This window comes from Eschrichtius robustus, chromosome 7, assembly GCF_028021215.1.
Source record: "Eschrichtius robustus isolate mEscRob2 chromosome 7, mEscRob2.pri, whole genome shotgun sequence".
NCBI lineage: Eukaryota > Metazoa > Chordata > Mammalia > Artiodactyla > Eschrichtiidae > Eschrichtius > Eschrichtius robustus.
In genome coordinates, this window is record NC_090830.1 from 9,209,675 (window position 1) to 9,223,595 (window position 13,921).

Here is a 13,921-nt window from a genome sequence, read left to right on the forward strand (position 1 = left end):
GTTACAGTTGAGGATGTCAAAGGAAACATCTTTGTAAAAAAAAGAGAGAAAACTGTTCCTTACCTGTCTGGAGAGTGATCTCCTCAGCTGCTTTTCTGGCCACTCCCGCAGAGCACTTGTTCATCCTATAGGCCTAACACATCAACTGCAAATGTTAGTTTGTCCTTCTTTCCCTCCATAAAATAAATAAGGAACCTTCTAAAACACAGTTTTATTCAGTAAGGAAAGGTGGAGTAAATTAGTTTGAGGTCTGAATGAAATCTTAGTCAAAAAGGCCTACCAGCGGCCCCAGCCTTGAGGGCGACAGGAAAGGCAAGAGTCTTTGGGAACTGCTTTTACGGTCTTCCACAGAACCATGAGCCATCTGGCAAAAAGGGCAATCTCTGGACGTCTGGCACGTCAGAATAAGCTGATGTAGTGAAATATTCTGAGAGTTAGGAAAAAGCATAGTAATGGAAAAAGCAGGGGCTTCAGAGACAGAAGACCTGGGTTCTAAAACCAGCTCTGTCACTACCTGCCCGGGTGGTTCCCTTAGGAACTCCTCCAGGTCCTGGCTTCCTACACTGTACAATGGTTGGAATCAGTGGGTCTGAAGTTTTTGTAGATTAAGAAACTCTTGAGAATTTGGAGAAGGGCCATGAACCCTCTCACTAGGAAATAAAGCAAGCATGCAGAAACATACAAAGTAGTGCCTGCAAGTTTTACCGAAATACACTCAAGCCCATTCATTTACGTATTGTCTGTTGCTGTTTTTTTTTTTTAAACATCTTTATTGGAGTATAATTGCGTTACAATGGTGTGTTAGTTTCTGCTTTATAACAAAGTGAATCAGTTATACATATACATATGTTCCCATATCTCTTCCCTCTTGCATCTCCCTCCCTCCCACCCTCCCTATCCCACCCCTCTAGGTGGTCACAAAGCACCAAGCTGATCTCCCTGTGCTATGCGGTTGCTTCTCACTAGCTATCTATTTGACATTTGGTAGTGTATATATGTCTATGCCAGTCTCTCACCCTGTCACATCTTACCCCTCCCCCTCCCCATATCCTCAAGTCCATTCTCTAATAGGTCTGTGTCTTTATTCCCATCTTGCCACTAGGTTCTTCATGACCTTTATTTTCCCTTAGATTCCATATATATGTGTTAGCATACTGTATTTGTTTTTCTCTGACTTACTTCACTCTGTATGACAGACTCTAACTCCATCCACCTCACTACAAATACCTCCATTTCATTTCTTTTTATGGCTGAGTAATACTCCATTGTATATATGTGCCACATCTTCTTTATCCATTCATCTGATGATGGACACTTAGGTTGCTTCCATGTCCTGGTTGCTGCTTTTGCACTATAATGCCAGCGTTGAGTAGTTGCAAAAGAGACTGTACGTAGCCAACAAAGCTTTAAATATTTACTGTCTGGCCCTTAACGGAAAATGTTTGCCAACTCCTGCCCTCAAATAATTCCCCTGATAACCCACAAGGCAAGTGATTTCACAAAGCCCCATCACCAGGAGGGAAAACAGTGTCAGAGCACTCAGGACTACGTGCATGAACACAGAGGCACGTTCTGGAAAAATCCCACCCAGAAATGGGGACCTCAGCATCTACCATATATTTTCATCATTATCAGTTTACAAAATTTGAATATGGAAGCATCTTGTTGACTAAAAAGAAATGAAATCCTTTACCCCACACCCACTAGGATGCCTACTATCAGGAAAAAACAAAAAGAGAAACAGAACAAATGCTGGCAAAGATGTGTAAAAACTGGAAACCTTGTACACTATTGGCAGGTATACAAAATGATGCAGCCACTGTGGAAAACAGTATGGTGGTTTCGCAAAAAATTAAACATTGAATTAGTGTATAGTTCGGCAACTCTACTTCTGGTTATGTATATATGCTCAAAGGAAGTGAAAGCAGGGATGAAGAACAGATTATCTGTACACCGTGCTCATAGCAACATTGTTCACAGTAGCCAAAAGGTGGAATCAGCCCATGTCCCTCAACAGATGAATGAATAAACAAAATGTGGCATATCCATACGGTGGAATATTATTCAACCTCGAAAGAGTACGATATTCTGATACATGCTACAACATCAGTGAACCTTGGGGACATTAAACTAAGTGAAACAAGGTAAGTCACAAAAGGACAAAAACTGTATGATCCACTCATACAAGGTAGCTAGGGGAGTTAAATTCATAGAGACAGAAAGTAGAATGGTGGTTTCTAACGGCTGAGGTGGAAGGGAAATTGGGAATTATTGTTTAATGGGTACAGAGTTTAAGTTCTACAAGGTGAAAAGAGTTCCACGGACAGATGGTGGTAACGGTAGCACAACAATGTGAATGTACTTAATGCCACTGAACTGTACACTTAAAATTGGTTAAAACGGTAAATTTTATGTTACCTGTATTTTTCCACAATTTTTTTAAAAAAGGAAACCAAATCTGTCACCCGACTTAAAAAGGCTTCACAGAACTGTGCACATGGCCAATCATTATGCTTTTATTCACAGTCACTGCATAATAAGTATCGTTTTTATTTGATTATTACTTGCCCATAAAGAAACCAGCTGGAAAATGAATGGGCTGTTGTGTTTATAAGCAGAAGCGATTCTAACCATTTTCCCCATCTGACCACAAATAATACATAACTAGGCATTAGCTTGACTCTGCAGCTTTGGCTGGTTTTCTCACTAGCAATTACCAATGCAGCAAACGCTCATGAATATCTTAGATACAAGGAAAAACGAAATCCTTACCAAGTGTTCGAGGCCATAGTCAGCTTGGGCAATAGCAGTGCTGCTAAAAGTATTTGTTTCAATGATATCTGCCCCAGCCAGCAAGTAATCCTGCCACGAGGGAAAGTAATGTCAATGCTATGAGTTTTAGAATCCCTGTCCCCCAACAATAAACTAGTCTTTTCCTCACCAAGGCCACCAAACATCTTTTGACCACTTACTAAGTGCAAGGCACTGTACTAGATAGAGGCTGGGGATGCAAAAAGACCTACGGATTTCATAGAAAGGCCTGTGGTATGAATAAATAAACACAGAACTTGAATTCAGACAAAGTTCACTTGCGGTGTGAATTGAGTCAAGTTCCTTAAACTCTGTGAGTTTCAGTTTCCTCATTCGAAAGTAGTTTAACCCTACTTCACCGGGTGGCCAGATGATGGTACAGATCACACGCCAAGCTTCTAGCACACGATGGCCCTCAACAAACATTCCTTCTGTTCCTTTGCCAGCTCTCTGCTTCAGCGCGGTCAGAGCCCCACTGAGAAGGGCACTATCTCTGCAATCTTGATTCTGACCACAGTCGCTTCAGTCCACAGCTCCTGGTCCCTCTGAGCCACATCTGCACCCTTACGAAACCCTGAGGACCTCGGTGCCCTCCGGTTCTCCCTGTTTGAAACCTTTCTGTCTTGTTTCACTCTTTGGACACCATCTCAACCTCAATCCGATGAAAATTCTGGAATCTCTTGATCTTCCAATAGTGAGTAAGCCCAACCCCACCTAAGCAGATGGACACTGTTTGCAGAAGAGCTGGGAAATGAAAACCAAGGTTCACACATTTATAATAAGTCACAAACATCCCAACTATCTATCACTAGGGAAATGGCTAAATAAACTATAATATGTCCATTTTATTACATGCTATGTGGCAGCTAAAAAACAGTGTGCACATATATCTACATATACTAACACAGAAAATCTCCAAAAGTATTGAGTAGAAAAACAAAATTGACTGATATGTAAACCATGACACCATTAAGTTTAAAACATACATACACACAAATAGTACTGAGTTTTCTACAGATATCTATATGTATACACATACATACGTAATATATACATATACATAAATGCATAACAAATGATCTGGAAAGACATACACCAACTAGTATAAGTGGTTATCTCTGGGGAAAAAATAGAAATTTGGAATAGTGGTTAAAAGGGAATTTATTCTTATCTATGGGTTCTGTTTTATAAGAACAAATTAAAATTTAGTTTTTCAACAAAGAGCAAGAAAAACTGAAAACAACCTTAATGTCCAAGAATAAGGTTAGTTAAGTAAATGATGATATATATGTAGAATAGATTATTATGAAGTTATTAAAACCATGTCTCAGGATATTTAATGCTCATGGTATTAAGTAAAAAATGCAAATTATAAAATAGTATGAAGTAATAATAATCCAAATTTAATTTTAAAAATCCAAACACAGAAAACTAGACTGAAATATAAATTAAAATAGGTGAATGGCAATTATGTCTTGGTATCGATATTACAGGTGGTTTTAATTTTCTCCTTTATGCTTTCTACAGCATCTAGCTAGACATTTTATGTTTGTAACAATGAACACATATTGTCTTTATAATTAGGGAAAAAATATTTCTAAATTCCTAGTTATTATTTTCTCCAATTGTGTGTAGATTTAAAATTTTAAATAATATAAAGTTTAAAAGGTGTTCCTTCTAGCTCTTCACCCTTTCTCTCCACCTTCTTTCCCGGAACAATATCCCACTCATGGGCTCCGGATATGACACCCCTGAGATTACAAGCCTATTCTCACCAATTGAAAACATGTGTGATATGGGCAAGCTACTTAATTTCTCTACCCCTCAGTTTTCGCATGTATCAATAGAAAGCTGTCAAGATTAAAGGAGGCCATTAATGACAGCAAGGCCACAGGCTACCAACAGGTGTTTTAAATATTGGTTCCTGTTGGTCTCAGCCTATCAACAGTGATAAGCTAGGAATGCCTGATGCACTCACATGGGCCCTTACCGCCTGTGCTGAGCCAGGACCAAGCCAATGCCACAGCTACACTGGCGCTATTGGTTCTTATTATGATTGCAAGACTCACCTCAGCAACAACCATCAGGGAACTTTTGAAAACAAACAAGGTTTATTCCCCATGGGTCCTGGAGAGTACAGGCATGCCCGGGCCATACAGTGAGGTAGCTGGGGGAAGGCGTGGGTTGGGCAGGAATGACTGTGATGTTTAGCTAGCAGATGTGTCACACAGCTGGCAGGGTGTTTATTGACATAGATGCCTCTTAAACAATGCCTCAGCAACCAAAAGCTTAATGTCAGGCGCTTACATTACAATCAAAAAAGCTTAGTGTCAGACACTTGCACTTCAAATAGAACCTGGCCATTCCATTAAAATTAAGTATCAGGGGATCAGCTCTATGGTCAGTAACTCCACTAGAAATAACTAAGTGTGCAAATAACCCAGTCTTTTTCCCTTCCTCACCCATGAACACGACACGGTCTCTACATCCAGAGAACTCCAGCTAGTCAATATTCCCCCACGAATGGGACAGCTAGGTTACACCTTATGGTATTTAAAGTCATTTTTGCTTCACGTCCCTATCTTGGGAAACTTGCTGTTCTATCTACATGCCTACCTAACTCACAGGACAAAGATTCGTTCCCTCAGAAAACATTTACTGGGACTTTCCTGGTGGCGCAGCAGTTAAGAATCCGCCTGCCAATGAAGGGGACAAAGGTTTGAGCCCTGGTCCAGGAAGATCCCACATGCCGCGGAGCAACTAAGCCCGTGTGCCACAGCTACGGAGCCTGCGCTCTAGAGCCTGCGAGCCACAACTACTGAGCCCGCATGCTGCAACTATTGAAGCCCGCATGCCTAGAGCCCGTGCTCCACAACAAGAGAAGCCACTGCAATGAGAAGCCTGCACACTGCAACGAAGAGTAGCTCCCGCTTGCCGCAACTAGAGAAAGCCCACGCACAGCAACAAAGACTCAACACAGCCAAAAATAAATACATAAATAAAATTTATTTAAAAAAAAAATTTACTGACTTACTATGTGCAAGATACTGTTTTAGGCAGTAGGGATTCAGCAGTGAAAAGCAGGCCCAAATTCCTGCCCTCAGGAAGCTCATACTCTAGTGATAATCCACTTGAATAAGGACAAAACCACACGTCATGGGCTGGGCTGGGCTGGGCTGGGTGTCGGGGGTTGGGGGAGGGTGGTGATTTCACCAACTGCATAATAAGAACTGATGTTTGTAACCACGCCAAGCAATTCATACCCATGATGGCATTCCCAATCCACAATATACTGGAATTTTATAATGCTATTTGACTACGTACTCTCAGGCCTCGCAGAAAAACTCGTAGAACCAAAACTCTTCAAGGACCAATTTAAAATCTTCCAGTAACTACAATTTCCATTATGACCAAAGGAAAGGCATTCCTAGCTCTTCTTCAAATGAAAACCATTCTGCATCTGATCTAGAACAAAGTCTTGATCACCCAAGAGAAGGATCCCTTCCACCCTCAATAAATCATTTAATCACTGATTTGTTTGAGTTTTTTTTCTTTAAGAAGAGTCTGAAAGGCAACAAAAGCAAAAAATAAACAAGTGAGACTATATCAAACTAAAAAGTATCTGCACAGCAAAGGAAACCATCAACAAAATGAAAAGGCAACCTACTGAATGGGAGAAAATATTTGCAAATCATGTGTCTGATAAGGATATCCAAAATAGACAAAGAACTCATACAACACAGTAGCAAAAAAAAATCCAAACAATCTAATTCAAAAATGGGCAGAAGACAGGACTTCCCTGGCAGTCCAGTGGTTAAGACACCACACTTCCACTGCAGGGGGTGTGCAGGTTCGATCCCTGCTCGAGGAACTAAGATCCTGCATGCCTCGCAGCACGGCCAAAAAAAAAAAAATGGGCAGAAGATCTGAATAGACATTTTTCCAAAGAAGACATACAGATGGCCAACAGGTACATGAAAAGATGCTCAACATCACTAATCATCAGGGAAAATGCAAATTAAAACGACAAGATATCACCTCTCACCTATCAGAATGCCTATTATCAAAAAGATAAGAAATAACAAGTGTTGGTGAGGAGGTGGAGAAAAGGGAATCCTCTCGCACGGTTGGCAGGAATGTAAATTTGTGCAACCACTATGGAAAACAGAATGCAGGTTCCTCAAAAAATTAAAAATAGAACTACTATATGATCCAGCAATTCTATTTCTGGGTAATACCCAAAGAAAACAAAAACACTAACTCAAAAAGATAGATGCACCCCCATGTTCACTGCAGCATTATTTACAGTTGCCAACATATGGAGACAATCTAAGTGTCCAATGATGGCTGAATAAAGGAAATGTTATATGCATATGCAATGGAATATAACTGAGCTATAAAAAAGAAGGAAGGTGGTTGCCAGAGGTGGAGGGTGGAGGGAAGGGGAAATGGATGAAAGGGTCAAAAGGTACAAACTTCCAGTTATAAAATAAATAAGTCATGGGGATGTAATGTACAGCATGGTGACTATTGTTAATACTACTGCATTGTATATTTGAAAGTTGCTAAGAAAGTAGATCTTAAAAATCCTCATCACAAGGAAAAAAAATTTGCAACTGTGTAGGGTAACAGATGTTAGCTAGACTTACTATGGTGACCATTTCACAATATATACAAATTTCAAATCATGACGTTGTACACCTGAAACCAATGTTATGTTCTTTGTCAATTATGCCTCAATTTTTTAAAAAAAGTCTGAAACACCTATAACAATGTCCTTCTCCAAAAGATAAAACTTTCTTACTTCCCTGGTAAATATGTTTGTCCTTCAAATTGAATCCAGACCAGAAAAACAGATTAAATCACCTTATTAGCTCTTCTAGTCATAATCCTATGAAATTCCCATGATAAGCTATGAAACAGTTTAGTCCTACACTTATTCTTAAATTTTAAAAGTCTAGCAATACCCAGTTACTTACTTCTGATTTCTTTATGTTGGCTAGCCATTTTTTTAATTTGTTTTTTGGTCATGCCACACAGCTTGCAGGATCTTAGTTCCCTGACCAAGGCTAGTCATTTTTATTAAAGACAGGAAAACAGCATGAAAGAACACGGGACTTCAAGTCAGTAAACCTCTGTCACGTCAGGCAAGTTATTTAAACTCTGAGGTGCTCAGTTTCCAAATCTACAAAATGAGAATAACAACTACCTTTCAGTTTTAACTTCATCAGGGCTGTTGTGGTGACTTAAACAAGTTAGTGTAGGTAAAAACCCTAACTTGTCCAGGATTTTATGGTTTTTCACTGTCGTTGAAATGCCTCAAAGGCAGAAAACCTGCCCTCCTCATTTCCTTATCTTGAATGCTCAATACCGTGCATGACTTTTACATGGCGCCCAAAACCTGCTTTCTGAATAAGCCACCTCTATCTGAACAAGTCATCCCTTTCTTCTGTCTCCCCCAGAGCACTTGGCCCAGTGGTCTGCCCTCAGGACACCAAAGGCCTTTCGGAATGACAGGATGAAAATATAAGAACCTGGGGATGCTTTACCTTATGGATTTGGTAAATGACATTGGGCTGAGTTATACTTAAAATGTCATTGTTGCCTCTCAGGGGCCTGGCGTGATCTTCAAATTCTTGTCCTCGGAAGTCGTCTTCACTCAGCTTGTGCCGCTGGATCATGGTCCCCATCCCTCCGTCAAGCACCATAATCCTCTCCCGCAGGATGGCGTCAATCTCATCCTGCAGGGTCTTCTTCATTCCTGCTTTAAGGAAAGTGAAAATCTGACTTTACAAAATGAAAGGGGGAAAACGTGTGTGGAGAGGGAGTGTAGACTAAATTATACTAATTCACAACAGGGAGTAAATGGGGCTCATAAAACACGAGCTTGTAACCTTGTGGCATTTGAAAAATGCTGCCCCAAAATGTTTACATTAAATAACAATGCTTAATGAAATAGGACACTGTACACAGCACAGAATCACTGGTAAAGCACCACACCAAGGTTAAAGTAGGCTCTAGTTGTTCCTGTTTCAAAGATGAGCAAAACAAGCAGCAAACAGCCAAGTGTTACAAGGCCAGGCCACCTGCCGGAGAACATCTTTAGGGCTCTCTGTTGGTTCTGTGCTTGCGTCCCCTCAATAAGGAGATTTAGCTTGATAATTGAAAGCCATCAATAATTCCAAACGGCCATTTAGACTGTTAACTTTGACCGTCTCTCCCACCTACTGCCAGAACTCACATAGCCTACACACAGGGTTTTCCTCACCCCTGCTCCATCTCTGGACCAATGACTGCCTAACACCCTGGAGCTTCTCAACTCTCCCCGTGCCCTTGACTTCTCCTAATTCCCAGTCCTCAAAAGCCCCAAGGCCTACTCCTTCCAATCCTACTTTATGGTCTCCAAGAACTACTGGAAAGCCACAAAATCATGCTGTTCGGAGTCACTGAAAATTCCTAACATCGAGCCTCTTGTTTGGTTCACCTTTTCTCGGCTCTCTCTACACTTCCCACACCTGCTGTCCCAAACGTCTGCTTGCTTTTGGCACCAAATCCTTCTCATCCTTTTCACTCACAGGTGATTTCACCTAATCCTGTACAAAAGAGTCTTCTTTGGGGAGCTCCTCAAATTCACCCCCCTCCACCTCAAAATCCTCTTGCAGCTCGGCTCCCTCTGCACCTAAGGAAGAGCACATGACCAGCTCCACCCACACCTCCCACTGCTCCTCTCTCCCCCCCCACCCCCACCCCCGACCCCAGGCAGCTCTAGCTCAACCTCTCTTCTCGCTGTGGCTTCCTCCTAGCCTCTCTACCGCAATTACTCTCTCCAAAGGCACCCATGACCTTCGAATTCTCAAACACTGGGCTCCAACCTTAGACCCAGATTTCAAGATGTCCACCTGTGATGGCCCCCTAGAATACCCACCTGCCCCTCAATCTATCATCCAAATCCAAACCTGCCAAATTTCCTGTCTGATCTCCCTGTTTCTGTGAATGCCACCACCTTTCCCAGAAGCCTGACCTGACAACCTCAGTGTTATCTGACTCCTTACTCGCCCTGATAACCAGCATCTACTCAGATCTCAAGCCCTATAGATCTGGCATCCAAAGTGCCATTCACGGACTTCCCTGATATTGATTGACCATGATGTGGTTGTCCTATCAGCTAATAAGCACCCAGAATTTGACATGATTAAGTTAATGGTGATGACAAAAAAAGCCAAGAAATCGGGGTTTTAGTCCTAGCTCTCATAAGTAGCTACGGGGTTTTGACAAGACTGTGTTTCTGAAAAACGGGGAAATATCTGCCCTGCCTTTATCACAGAAAGTGTGATAATAGAATGAAACAATGTGCTTGAAAGCAAATTTCAGATGTTAACAGCTGGGACTCTCAAATCACACAAGTCATGAAATGAGACATATATCCTTCACATAAACAGCCCGTAAATGTTAACGACTCTTACTATGTCATTATTATTGCACAGCTGATAAAAAGTGGAGCTGGGCTTCAAACTCTAAAGGTTGCTTTCTATATACTACAGTGTCCAGAGGACCATGAAAAAGCATCACGTAAGCCTGAAGCTCTCAGCTCTGTTCATCTTGGGGCAGGAAGCAGGGATGGCATGTTTACAGGTTTGGAAATGAACATGAATGTGGCAGAGGGAAAACAATGCTCAGTGAAAACTTTTAAATGGAGATCCTTTCAGATGGGGAATAAGAAGAGAGAAGGTTAAAAACTTTAACCTATATGCTCAGCTGAGTTCCTTTTTTCTTAAAAGAATGCAGCTGCAATCCACCCTGAAATGAGAGCATGTGAGCTTAAGTAGGTGTGACTGAATCACCCGACTGTGGGGCGCACAGGGTGTGGACATGGTGGCGGGGGGGCGCGCGGGGGGGGCGGGGAAGTAAGTGATGCATCTGAAATTTAAAAAGTATTCAAACCTTCTAGGAAAAAAACCCCAGTCTTTTCCACAATGAAATATGCCTTTGGCATCAGCAAAATGGTCAATCAATATCATATTATTTACATGTCTTTGTCCTTCTATCTCCTCCACTGACCACGTGCACACATGCTTAAGGGGACAGGAAGAAGAAAGGAGAAATTAACATAACGACATAAGAAATGCCCCATCTCCTCCCACCCTGGTCTCGCTCATCAGTGTTGGTTTGGCTTTTCTCTACTCACTGCAAATCTGACAATGGAGTGCACCCCACTTCTCCCATTTTCATAAGAAGTCTAAGCATTTTTCCACGAGGCCTCTACTGTATTCACTTCTCAAATCAGAAATATAGATTGTTTTCAATCTGTAAGACAGTTCACTATAGGGACTTCCCTGGCTGTCCAGTGGTTAGGACTCTGGGCTTCCACTGCAGGGGACACAGATTCGATCCCTGGTCAGGGAACTAAGATCCCGCATGCCGCGTGGCAAAGCCAGAAAAAAAAAAAAGATAGTTCACTATTTACCATAAAACAATCCCATCCCCACACATACAAATTGTGATATCTTGTTAAGAGCCATCACATATGTAAGAGATCAAAGGTTTTTTGTAAACTCTAAACAAAACATGTGATTTTTTTACGAGAAACTTGATAAACTTACTCTGTAATTTATGTGGAAGACTAAAAGTCCAGAAAGAGCTAAGTTAACTTTTAAAAATTAGGAAGAGATTATTTGGCCTACCAAATATTATGATACACTACAAAACAATATCATAAAATAAGGAAAGTAAAATATAGAATATCTTTATTACTTAGCATAGGGAAAGACTTCCAAAGACTCAAAAAGCTCAACCTATAATGTTTAAAAAAAAAAAGGTGAATTTGATTACATAAAAACTAAAAATTTCTGTTAAATGAAAGTCACCACAGACAAAATAAACAGATTATGAATTGAAGGAAGATTCTGCAATGTCTATAACTGAAAGGGACTGGGAATTCCCTGGCAGTCCAGTGGTTAGGACTCTGCGCTTCCACTGCTGGGGGCCCAGGTTCAATTCCTGCTCAGGGAACTAAGATTCCTCAAGCAGCACGGCACGGCCAAAGGAAAAAAAAAAAAAAAAAAAGTGTAAGTGAAAGGGACTAACATCTATAATGTACCAGGAGCTCCTACAAATCAATAAGAAATCAAATAGAAAAATGGGCAAAAGATGCGAATAAGCAAACCAAGCGAAGGAAAAACTGAATAATCAACAAGTATATGAAGAGATACTCCAACTCATTAACTATCAAAGAGACAGGAATTAAAACAAGACAAAACCAATATATACACAATGGATGGGCAATAATTAGAAGACTGGATAACGCCAAAGAAAATCTGAACTCTTGCTTTTTGGAACACAGACAGATACAGCCATTGTGGAGAGCAGCCTAGCAGGAGTCAGTAAAATTAAGCATGAGGAGACCCCAACCATCTCACTCCTGGTATTTCCCAAACAAAGTCTCCATCGATCCATAGAGAACATATCAGAGGATGTTTATAGAAGTGGCAAGCTGCAGACAACCTTGGGAAATGGCAAAGTCAAATGTGCAACATGCTCATGCAGAACACTACTGGGTGGCAGCCGGATCTACCTCTGTGTTGCTCTACTGTACGGACAGAATATTGAGGGAGAAAGTTAGAAATGACTAACTACCAGGTTTATATTTATATGAATTAAAAACACATACACAGACTAGCGTCTACAAGGAAATGTACAAATACGTGGAAATATGTGAAACAGGAGCAAGAGAATTGTGAACAGAAAATAGAGGCAAAAGGGAACACATAATACAACAAATATGAGTGGGAATTGTAAGGATTGAATACAAAACTCCTCTGCAACTGAGGTCCTTAAAAATCCAATGCATCTACATTTTCCACATGATTATTTATCCTTTGGGGGATAACGTAAGATTTACGGTAAGAGAAACTAAAAGATCCTCCTCCCATATTTGTTAGCATAAGTGTTCACTGTTCTAATCTTTATGTGTTCCCCAAGACTTTCCAGTAGGGGATTATCTTTCACTGGCTTCTAATCACCATTGCTCCTCCAGAACCTTCTCATAAGAGTAAGTCGCTTTAACAATTCTCCTTTCCCTTGGCAGGGTGAGCATTTGTTGAAATGCTGCTCTTCCATAAACAACAAAAACAACAAAACAAACCTCTGGTATTTATCTGTATTCAGTTCATTAGGTCTAGAACATTCTGTACATTTTAGTCAGGTTCTAAACAGAGCAGATTCTCCCTAACATCTTTCACAGTAGAAGTTTTGCAGGTCCTTCATTTAACTGACTAGTTACAACACTGTCTCAGAAATATTTTTAAGTTTAACATATATATGTATTATATAGATACGCAGTCCAGAAGAGAGAGTCCTTGTCTAGCGAGCTTAAGAGATCACAGTGTTTTTCCCAGTTTGAGAGGACCTAGCCAATGTATTTTGTTCATTTGGGTGATTTTTTTTTCTACCATTAACGTTTTATTTCCCAGTAATAATACTGTGATTCATAATAAGTGTTCCAAAGAATAAACAAACATGGGTTAACTGGTTAAAACACCAATTAGATGTTGAGGTGGGTAAGTCAGATAGTATCACCTTTAAGAACCATCCTGAAGAATGACAAGATGAAGGCATAAACCAATAAACCTCTAATACACAGGATTTTAGGTAATTAGTGTCAGGAACACATTTCCTCTGGGGATAGAATGATCCCATGTAGCTGATTTATTCAGGACTCCCATATCCACGGCACTAACTGGGGAACACATAGAGCAAGGAAAAGAAGTTTTCATTTTCTGCATTGTAAACAAATGATCCCAACACATTCTCAGCAGCTTCCTAACTTTACTATATCAAAGACTATCTTACTGCTGCCCTGTAAGTCCCTTGCAAGATACTTCATTTTTGAATCTCTAACTTCTAGGTTGCACCAACTTGCTACACTTTGTAGACATCTCTTTGCTTGTGCAATGTTCCATTTCTGAAATATACTATTTCCGCTTTGATTTTAATAAGACAGGGAAGAATGAGAATCAGGTAACTGGCTGATATCAATTCACTGGCTCATTTAGTCATTCTTTCATTAATCATTTAAAAACTGAGTTCCAGATAACATACATAGCAAGGATGA

At 40.5% G+C, this 13,921-nt stretch overlaps 1 protein-coding gene across 5 annotated transcripts in view; it reads right to left on the reverse strand.

Annotated features, from left to right (window-relative positions):
- Positions 1-13,921, reverse strand: part of MTR (5-methyltetrahydrofolate-homocysteine methyltransferase) — a 130,367-nt gene that overhangs the window by 114,522 nt on the left and 1,924 nt on the right. For 4 of the 5 annotated variants that reach the window (XR_011074468.1, XR_011074469.1, XM_068547550.1 and 1 more), the window contains exons 2-4: positions 8,361-8,575; positions 2,773-2,862; positions 64-133 (exon numbers count right to left, since the gene is read on the reverse strand). Coding sequence is in view for 3 of the 5 variants with exons in the window: in XM_068547550.1 (XP_068403651.1) it covers positions 64-133; positions 2,773-2,862; positions 8,361-8,575 (375 nt within the window). In the remaining 2 variants the exon portion in view is untranslated. The remainder of the gene's footprint in view (positions 1-63; positions 134-2,772; positions 2,863-8,360; positions 8,576-13,921) is intronic. The other variant, XM_068547549.1, reaches the window with a different exon arrangement.